Genomic DNA, 11061 nt, shown 5'->3' with positions numbered 1-11061 from the left:
CCCCCCCCCCCCCCCTTTCAAATTATTTTTTTATTCGGAGGTGAATAATAAGGCTTTGTATATTTGTTGAAACTGAGCCTGAAGCAGCCGTGGACAAAATATAGTGTTCCTTTCAAGATCTTGGAAATAATGACATCATAGGCAAATTGGGCCAGAAACCATTAATAGTATTCTTTGTGGAAAGAAATCCCATGGGAGGACCTATTTCAGCAAGCCGGCATTGTTTACAAACAGATACAGTAACAGATACAGTCATCCCACTAGATAGGGCAGCTGAAACTTCATACTGTACAAGAGACTTCCCAGAATGCCCTTGTTTATTTTTGGTAACAAACTGAAAATGCTTCTGATGGCTTCGAGCGCTCCTAGTGTTAATGATCTGGGAGGGAGAAGGATGTCTTTGGCACCCTGAAAGGGATTCATAGGGTGTGTTCAAGTAAGTGCCTCTGATGTCACTGCTGCCATTTAGCTCGTTGTTTGGAAGAAATATTTAACATCCTGTGAGGCAGGTACACGTCTCTTCCGTGTGACTGGTTGAACCTTTTATAGTACACATGTGGGTTGCACTGCAAAGTATCCCACAGCTGTGAAACACAGCTTTATCAGTAGGGAGCAGGCTTGTAGGGCACGAATGGTGTTGGTAAAGGTCTGTATGCGTGCTTCAAAGCTAGGTACTCTTATGCAACTACCCACTGACATTTGCTGTTAGTACACATATGGAAAAAAATGGCTGGAGATGACTTATGGCTAGATCCTTCTGCCCTTACACCGAGAAGTATTTTACTCTGCAAGTACTTAAACTGCAGTCAGTGGGGCTAACAGAGTAGATGGCTACTTGTTAAGAGTAAAGGCAGGAGAATCTTATCCATAATAGGAATGTTATGTGAAGAGTGGGCCTATCTACACGTGCGCTTCAATGTGGATCAGCCTATTTTAATGCACATTAAGGCATCTTTAAAAAAGTGCTTTTTACTTAATACAGGCAGTCCTCAACTTACAACATTTCGAATTACATCATCTTGCTCTTACAACGTTTATAAATTGACACCCTGTTTCAACTTTGTGACATCAGTTTCAACTTTACAATGCTTGATCCAATGCCACGTCACCCCAGTGAACAAGCTCGCTGCGTCACCCATCTCCCTGGAGAATATCTGTCCAAACTTTCTTGGACATTTTCTTTAAGAAAGCAGACAAGACTCCAGAAAAACCTGCAGCCAGGAACTCTTCAAAAAGTCCAACCAAGAGCCTTTCAAAAAGTCCAGCAAAGTCACCTCAAAGAAGTCCTTCCAAACCAATATGATTGCTATTTACAATATAAATACATTAAGGTAGCTATACTACTCATCTATAATTGATCAAGTACAAAATTCTGGGGTATTTTTAGTAAGAACAGGTTATCAGGCCTTGGTTCAGGAACCAATCCCCCATTTATAACATTGTTTCTTATGAGAAAATTGGTTCCGAGTTGCAACGTTTTGTCTTAACATGCAGTTTTCAGGCACCAATTGTGTCATTCGTCCGAGGACTACCTGTACGTTTTAAAATGGGCTAATGTGCACTAAGTGTCCCTTGAAAAGCATTCGCTTTAGTTCACGTGCGTTAAGCCAGGCTAATATACATTTTTCTAGTACCTCACAATGGAGGTCATTTATATGCATACATTTTTGTGCTTAGATGCACTGGAGATCCAGCACGCCGGAGCAGATGCGATTAATTGAGTCTGCTCCACATGCAAGCTGACGTGCATGGTGCTGCATTGCTTGCAGTTGTATAAGTGGTGAAATGCACGTCAGCACGGAGAAAATGACAGCGGTGCACTTTTGAACTAAAACACCTTCTCTGTGTTTTAGGTCAAAAGCGGACCGCCACCATTTTCTGCATGCTGACACGTGTTTTGCCACTTCTACAACTGTAAGTTATGCAGCTCTGAGTGCTTTTCTAAGCACTTTTTGAAGCACCTGGCACTGCATGCTTACATGTGTAAAAATGCCCAGAAGTACTAGATTTAATGTGCATTACCTAAAATGCATTAATGAATGTGTAGATGCGCCCAGTGTCACTATTTGCATAAACTGTGCTTCATCATCGTTTTTTTTTGCTGCCATAATTTGGAAAACTCCAACACTTATTTACATGAAAACACAGAAAGCAAAACCCCATTAATTGTAAAATATTGGACATCAACCGACAAAAGCAAACACTCTGAGTCAGTTAAATCAGGTCAGATCTACACCTGATAGTTATACTAGAATAAGTGTGTTGGTTGGAAGTGTGGCTTTTTTCTGGTCTAGTTATAAGGGTACAAAGAGTTTAATCACAGTTATATTGGAACAGCTGATTGGGCAAAGCTATGTTGGGGTATATCACCTTTACATTGCATAACTTTGTCCACAGTAGGGAAGCTGTGCCACTTTAATTACGGGCATGTCTACACTAGAACAGACTTTGCTCCTGTAGCCATGTTGGAGTACTTTAGCCTGGCAGAGCCCCCTGCTGGAGAAGTACTGTGTGACAGTAGAAAAGGTTTTCTATTGGTATGGAGCTATTCCATTGCCCTAAATGACATAGGCTAACTGTCTTGTTGGTAGAAGTGTGGCTTCTGCAAGGGTTTGGCTGGCCTGGACCGAGGGAGGGGGTGAGAGGTGGGAAGGGGCAGGTGTACGTTCATATGTTCCATTTTTCCTCCTCCCTTCCAGCCAATACAGTTATGTCTACGAAACCTTGTTGTAGAGACCTGGCTTATACTTGTATACACCTCAACTTCAGCTACTGCCTAGTTAGAGCTGTACAGCTTCCTACTGTAGATGAGATTTGACAGCTGACATGTCAGGGCCTAATTTTCATTATAGTTAGGTTCTTACCATGCTAGGGTAAAAAAAAAGATGTGGAAAGGGTGCAAATAGGAGTGTAAGGGGGTCCTTTGTTATATCAGCGTCACATAAAGGGTGACTGTCAGGGAAGAACTCCCAGGGAGGGTTAGGTAATTGGTGAGCACATGCCCAAATTTCCACTTGGATTGGAATAGATCTGTGGGGTAGCAACTGTTTTTTTTCCTCTGTGTTTTGTACAGTGTCTAACACAATGGAGTTCTGATCCATAACCAAGCACACAGACCATGCACGTACATAAGACTAATATTTATTATTATGGTAACACATCAAGAAACAACCAGACAAATACATGAAAATAATCTCAAGTCAGGAGCCTGGAGCAGAAACCTAAAACTTTACAGACAGCACAGCAGGATGCTCTCTATGTTAATACGTGTGTGCTCATACAAGGAATGTGCCTTCCATCCTTTTACCTCTGTCCTGAGACATCTAGTCCCACCTGTGGTTTGTTCTCTTTGGAGTTTTTAGTTACTAGAGGCTGTTTATATGCTTCAAAGATGAGAACTGGGTTGAAAATGACATGTAAATGCATGTACACTGACCACAGAATGGTATAAGGACAGAATTGCAGACTCTTCCAAGCACTGTGTACTCCTGGCCATTGATTCAAGGCCATTATTGTGTCAAGGGCTTTAGAGGGTCATTGACCTGAACAACTGTAATCATTTCCACGGGTCCAGCATCAAAGCTTTCTTAGAAATGCTTTAGTTTGCAGTTCATTGAGCCAATAGACCTGGCGCCACTAGATGGGAGACACCTGTGCACTAAGTCCCCACATTCACATTTCTTTAATTCGGGGTGGACAATTATTTTGGGCAGAGGGCCACTTACCGAGTTTCGGCAAGCCATTGAGGGCCGCATGACAGGCAGTCCAGGGCAGATTAGTGTTCATTTTCTAAATGTTTTAAGGGCTCCACGGGCCGGATAGAACGGCCTGGTGTGTGGCAATTTGCCCACCCCTGCTTTAATTGATAATTGTTGTCACTTGCTCTTTTGCCCCCTAGAGCAACAGAAGTTCATAAAAATAGGATCCTGATGGGGTGCTTCTTTCTGTCTCTTAGGTCAATGATATAAGTCCCGCCTAGGTCACTGGTGACTGCTGGATTGTTATCTGGCAGGTACGAGTTGAGGATCTCCGTTCAGTACCTACTGAGTGAGATTTAAAGCTTCACTTCTTGTAAAAGCCCATCGCATGCTCACTTCAAGGTTATCATGCATTAGGATGTACTGTATATACACTTCATATATAGGTACTGGCTATGGGCAGAGGGTTTGAATTTCAGTGCTTGCTAATTTGTGATCTCATACAGGCTAAATTCAGTTAGTAAATACAGTAATACAAGAGAGAGAGAAAAACACCATTTTGTGTGCAGTGCTATTGAAACAAAAATGACAGAGACTAAAACCATATGTGTTTTTATAACCAATTTAGACTATAGTGAATTTCTCTCACTTCTGGACAGATCTTTTAGTTTTTGCATGCATATAACGCTCACTGAAGCCAATGCAAATTTTTAGTTTTAGTAACCCTTAAAAATTGGTCATGCTAGTGAAAAGATCTTGACAAAACTTTACTTATGTCACTATGAATACAATCTCTGTTAGGGTCTCTGACCAGTCCTGCAACCACACAAACGAGTAGCTTTCCCTGGCCCTAAACTTGTGCCTACGCAAGTGTTTACATTCATAACATAGTGCCTCCGGACTTGATCTTATAAGCAGAAGGGCTTCCATCTTTGGATCACTCAGTGGGATTGACCTTGGGACCTCCAGAGCTAATAGCATGTGCTGCTATATCTTAAGCTTGAGAGCATAGGCTCCCTGGCTGGCAGCTGTAACAACATACATCACCAGCACAAAAGGAGCCTTGTAACACACGTTCGCCAGTGGTTCACATAAGCCCTTCCCAAATGGAAATCAGAGGTTTTGCGAGGCAAATTGTTAAACTGTAGAGACCCTTTAAGAAAAAAGTGGAATGTGGATAAGATTTTATTTCTGAGGGTTATGTATTCAGAGCTCATTTGACCAGATCACCTCTTGTTTGTCACACTAGTTTGATATTATTGTCTTTTGTACTTCTGTTGCAAATATACCAGAAAGGTTGGGAGATTTAATATTTGTCATGCCTTTCCTTCCTTATATCTACTTGCAATTCTTGTGCAACTATTTCTAGGTTTTTTAAATTCACATGAATGTATCAGTTCAGGGAAAGCAGAAGAACGCCCAGTGATCAGCTTCCAGTCATGTACCAAGATCACACAGCCCATGACTTGACAGATCAGTCTACAACGCCATCATGAACATCCACACAATACCAGAATGTTACAATTAGCTCTTAAACATCCCTGCTATAACATGCTGGTATGGAAATATAACAGGATGGAGGGAAATCCAAATGGTTTTCAATATGTGGTTATTGTTTCCCTAGAAACTATGAAACTATTTTTTTGTGTATTGAGTATGAAGCAAGTCTGTTGCTTATTTTTATGGGTCAAAAAATCAGTGCTTCAAAATCATTTGCCGTAGTGAACATGCTCCCCTTCTGAAGCTATAAACTCGCAGGGATAAACTTTTTAACCAGCATGAAGCAGGAAAGAAATAGAAATCTTTGTGGTCTGCTCTTTCCAGTGACAAGTAGTTTCTTGATGATCTAAACATTATACATTTCACATTTCAGTAAACATCACTAAATTTTGCTTTAGATGGCCTGGCCTGGTTTGTAAACAAGCAACAGAGAAATGAGTTTCTAAATATAATTTTTAAAACTGTACCTGGGCTGGAAATGCTTTAACACTGTTTTTACAGTTCTCATGTCTAGTATGAGTCAGTGCGAGCCAACCTTTTTGGCAGGTGTGCCACAGATTAGCCCTCACCTTCCCCAAGTACCACCCCGATTCCTTTCCCTTATCTGATCTGCTGCTCAGCTTTCTGCTTCCCTCCCCATGCTCCCTGCCTAATCTGATGCCCTACTTTTTGCTCTCTGCCGTGTGCTGCCTGTCCTCCCCCAGTCTGCCATGGGCCATACACAGGGCCTGCCTATGCCATGTGTGGCACCCGTGCTGCAGGTTGGCCAGCCCTGGCACAGGCAGTTTGAGTTGGTATATAGTACCAAGAGGACCCAGTTCAAAAAGGTGAAACTAACTTCTATTACTCATAGCACCTGTAGCGTCTTCTCCCTTTCCCATAACTCCAGGCTTGGTGTCCCTTCTTCACCAGGATGCTCTGTGTTGTGCCATTTGCAGGAGGCTGTGAGGGCTGCTGAAGATGTCCGATAGTCTGGATATTGAAGAGAAACCTCCAGCCCCTCCGTTGAGAATGAACAGCAACAATCGTGATTCTTCAGCACTGAACCACAGCTCCAAACCGCTCCCCATGGCCCCAGAGGAGAAAAACAAGAAGGCCAGGCTGCGCTCCATCTTCCCAGGAGGAGGGGATAAAAGTAAAGTATCAGCAGTACAAATAGGCCTCTCTCTCTTTCTGTCGTTTGTTGGTTGCTGTGTTTACTTTCCTCCTCTGCTTTCTTTCTGTTTCAACGGCTGAACATGGTAATTAAAAACCTCCCCACAGCCTTATGTTCCTATTACTCTGCTGCCATATTTTGAAAGAGGAGGAGGTGGTGTTTAATTAATTACCATGGTATAGTTGACTGGCCAATAAAATGCATGCTGTATCTTGAAATGTTTTAAATTGCACTTACAGTTAAGTACAAGGGGGGTTGTACAGTACAAGCAGGGGGATTTGGTTGTATTTTTTTAAATGCATTTGTAGAAGTAAAGGAACAGTGCGTATTCCATTTTTTAAAAATGTTTTTGTGTTGAAAGACTAGGGAGAAGGCTCTTGCATTTCTTTGAATCTTCATTGATAAGGGAAGGGGGTATCTTTTTCAATTCATGTTCCTATGAAAGCCAGAGGTGCATGTGGGATTTTTTAAAGTCAAGATTTGGTGTTGCATCTTAGAAATGCATTGAAATGCATTGGCAGGAGAGCAGTGTCATTTTGTATTTTAAATGTACTTGACAAGTTAAGGGAGGTAATTCTTGAACATTATTCAGTGCAGCAGGACCTAAGTCATGAGGCTGCATCACATCATTTGAATTTCAGGTGTGAAGGCTTCAAGTGGGTCTTGTATTTGAACCAAGACAAACCATGTTACATCTCTCCCCTTTTAAGTTTTTTCATGGGATGACTGGGAGCACCTGAGGTACTGCAAATGGTCAAGACACAGTAAACGTTTTGTGTCAGATTCTGGACCGTACAAAGGGAAGGGAAAATGATCATGGTTAATGCTCTTGCCTTGTAACATAATCATAGCCACTCTTCTCTCTTCAAAGGGGCTATTAATTTCCCATGTTAATAAAGTTTTAAAAGTCTCTAAAAGCTGCATTTCAGTGGCTTTATGCAGACTGGAAGGGAAGGGAGGAGGTGTCTGAGCTAAAACAGGACTTGGGGAGCAGATGGGAAAGTACTGTTTATTGTGGAGGATGTGCTAGACCTGAGCCAAGGCATTCAGGGGACTGAAGAGTTGTCACAGTCTCTGCATAGGGCTGAGGTGGCAGGGGTCCTGACTGGAGGATAACTTAGACTAGAAAAAGAGAGGGTAAGTCTTGTGGAAGTGGCACTAGACATTCGATTTCAGAGACAGTGCAGGGGCTGAATAAATGAGTGTATGAGCATATGAGGGATGTCTGCACTGGGTGTGTGTGTTCAAGGTTGCAGGGGGTTGGGATGTGTGAGCAGCAGGGATGTTGGAGGGTCCACAGGTATGTTAGGAGAGAATTAGTGATAAGGGGAGGTTAGTGGTTAATAGCAGGTTTTGAGTGCGTTACAGTGACTTGTGGAGGGACAGGTTTGTTTGAGGGTGCTAGAGGTTGAAGAGGAGTGGGAAACTGGAGTGTTGGTGTTGGGGTGTTTGGGATGGTTAGAATCATAGAAAATTAGGGTTGGAAAGGACCTCAGGAGGTCATCTAGTCCTGCCCCCTGCTCAAGGCAGGACCATCCCCAGCTAGATAATCCCATCCCCGCCATGGTTGTGCTGTGGGGATCAGTATGAAATAAGGGTGAGTCCCTGGACAGGGAGTGATTGAGGAGGTATAGGTGCTATGGGGCCTGGGTGCAATAGGTGTGTCTGGGGGTGTATGTACCATGAATCAGGGTTGTAGTAGGGATGACTGGTATTAAGGTATGTGCGCTATGGGTCAGAGGTGTAGTAGTGATGACTGGTTATACCTGGATTGGCTTTGGGGTGTATGTGGTACAGGTAGAGGCAGGGTCAGATGCTGGGGAGGGCTGGCTGGGGATACATGTATATCAGGGTTATCACTAGGCTGAGGTTGATAGGAGCAGCAAACTTAGTCCTTACCTGATTGATCCCTGTGGCTCAGATGGTCTGAAGCGCCGCTGCGCCGGAGGGGTTGCAGGCCACATAGACATTTCCCTGCCAGTGGCTGGAGCTTGTTTCCTGGCTATAACATGGCTGACGGGTTTGCTAGCGAGTGCAGTGTGTGCAGTGGATGGAGCAGTGGACTGGGGTCGGGCAGGAGAAATGAGTTGAGAGAAGGAAAAGGCTGCGGCAGCTGTGGGAATGGCCCTGTCTATTGGAAGCTAGAACAAAAGGCCTGGCATAGGGAGGGGAGGTGGAGAGGAGCAGGGAAAGTAAAAATGTTGGAAATAAATTACATGAGAGGCAAGGATTTCATAGGGTGATACCTGTTACTGAGCAAACCACTTGTGTTGCTGGGATAAAGTTAGATGAGTTTTCAAAGCATTCCTGCTCAGGTCTTGTATTCGAAACTTGCCTATCTTCATTCCAACTTCATGGTTGGTCCAATAAAAGGTATCACCCTAAGACATCCTTGCCTCTCGTCTAGTTTCTGGACCATCACAGCTGCAACATCATGCTTACACTACTGTAATGTGGGAAATGAAAAAGAGAGGGAGTAAAGAGGGGGAATAGAGCAGAGAGCAAAGGAGAAGGGGTGGGAGGGAAACCTGCTATAGAGGAGCAAGCCCACTTAAGAGCAGCATCCTCCCTCCACCTAGATAGAGGCTGCCTTGCACCCTGCAGCTTCCTTCTGTGTGCATCTCTCTCTCTCCATGAAGGGGATGATGGTAGGAGCTGGCCTTGTATGCTAGTCAGGGCTTTTCAGCCAGCCCGGGCTGTGGGGTGAACCCAGAATATTCCTCTTCTGGCCCTAGCAAAGCCCAAAAAGTCCAGAGGGGAAGTTTTAACTTGACTCTTCACAACGAGCAAAATTAAAACCTGTCTCAGCTCATTCAGTTCCTGGACTGACATGTGTCACTTCCCCATCTGGCTGATGGCAAAATGGTGTTGGATGTCTCCTGATAGAAAATATCCTGTGGCTGAGGTGGTACTGAAAACAGAAATGTAGAAATGTGTAGCTCTAGGTGGAAACCCACCAAATACAATTTGATTTATCTAATCAAAGTAACTGCAGAAAACATTCAAGCTTTGTGACTTGAAAGCACTACTAAGTAAACTAGGATTTATATTTAACTTTTCTTGGGTGATCTAGTGAGTTGCAGAATGTACAGCTTTGACAAGGGTGTGCCAGATCTCTTAAGGTGAATCTTTTTACTGCTGACTGGTAGGTCAGGAGATCAGATGGCTCATGCGTGCTTCCTGGACTCACACAATGACACCCACTTAAGAGTTCTACTTAAAAAAGACAAAATGACTAAAAATGGCCATTCTGACTCAGTGCATCTGACTGCTGCATCACAGATTTATTGTGGTTGTCAGCTACTGAAAGCATGTAAAAAGCATGGGAGGGAAGCATAATCTCAGGCCATTTCTGCTTACACAGACTAGGATGTTTTGGTCCTTTGTTCGTTCATCAGGCAAAGGATGTGCAATGTTGCTCAGAGAGCTCCGTCAGAGTGCTTGCTTCATGTTGGTTTGACAGCTGGCGTGGTATGAGAGTTGCCTAAGCTGACCAGCACTGTTGCTTTGTCTCCTTGGATGACTCCTGTTTGATTATCTCCCACCTGTTGCCTCTCAGCTTGCATTTAATTTGTAAACTGGGTTTTTAGTTGTAGCTGTGTTGATCTAAGGACATAGGCAGGCAAGGTTTTTTGAGTAGGTGTAATATCTTTTATTCAACCAAATGAGTAGTTGGAAACAAGTTCTTAGCAAGCTTTCGGGTGCAGTCACCCTTCTTCAGGCATAGGAAGTCTCACACTTCTTCAGGCATAGGGAGTCTGTGCTGGTCTGAGACTTTTTTCCAGCTACTCAGTTGGTCTAATAAAAGATACCACATCTACTCAAAGAACCTTGCCTTTTAATTTGCAAGCCCTTTAGGGCACAGACCATCTTCGTTCTGTATCCAGGACTGGAGCTCTTCAGTGCTTCCACTGTAAACTGTCTTAGGGGTGTAGATGGTCCCTGTCATGATGGAATCTGAGGTCCTCATGCTCATGAATGCAGTTATTCTCACGACGCTCCAATGAGAGAGCCCTATCAGCCCCATTTTACAGGGGGATGGAGCACAGAAAAGCCAATTAACTTGCCCAACACCACACTGGCAGTCTGGCAGAACAGGGAACTGAAACCAGGTCTTGAGTCCCAGGCTATAGACTTAATCAATAGATCACCCTTTCTGTCGAGCATGAGGAGTAACAGTACTGTACAGATTGTTCAGATCCTGAGCGTTTCTCTCCAGCTGGGCAGTCCTTTCTAAAGAGGATTGGAAGCAGAACTGTATGAGGAACCACGCTGAGTTTGGCAGTTCAAGCTGCCTTTTTCCATTCTCTCTGAATCACCTCTAGTAGCTGCTCAGTCATAAAAATTACTATCCTGTGGCAGGAAGTGGTGGCCCAGTAAGGGAGTTACAGGAAATGCAACTAAAAGTATTGCAAGAAGAACTTAACTACATGGGGCTACATGCCGTTTTCAGCTACGATAATGTAGATCCAGAGTTGTAGGAACAGTATTACATTCAATGAAGCTATTCTTGATTTAGATTAAGGTGAGAGCAGCATCTGGCCCCTGGTTGTTAAGTTCTCTCATATGGGTACAGGATAAAAAAATAGGAAGAATAAACTTGATTGGGTGGGGGATATGGAGGAGAAAGGAAAGAGTGGATATGCTAGGTTGTAACAGAAAGGTGAAGGATGGAAGACCATGATGAGGTGGTAAAAGGACAGAGAA

The 11061-nt window shown here is 43.5% G+C and overlaps 1 protein-coding gene across 1 annotated transcript in view; it reads left to right on the top strand.

The window, feature by feature from the left end:
• Nucleotides 1-11061, top strand: part of PAK3 (p21 (RAC1) activated kinase 3) — a 130761-nt gene that overhangs the window by 54186 nt on the left and 65514 nt on the right. Inside the window, exon 2 of the mRNA XM_019521527.1 lies at nucleotides 6137-6333. Coding sequence (XP_019377072.1) covers nucleotides 6159-6333 — 175 coding nt within the window. The 5' untranslated portion in view covers nucleotides 6137-6158. The remainder of the gene's footprint in view (nucleotides 1-6136; nucleotides 6334-11061) is intronic.

This window comes from Gavialis gangeticus, unplaced genomic scaffold, assembly GCF_001723915.1.
Source record: "Gavialis gangeticus isolate Ggan-Ray unplaced genomic scaffold, GavGan_comp1, whole genome shotgun sequence".
In the NCBI taxonomy this organism is placed as follows: domain Eukaryota; kingdom Metazoa; phylum Chordata; order Crocodylia; family Gavialidae; genus Gavialis; species Gavialis gangeticus.
Note: the sequence above shows the minus strand (reverse complement) of the source record. Positions and strands in the feature narration are given on the sequence as shown.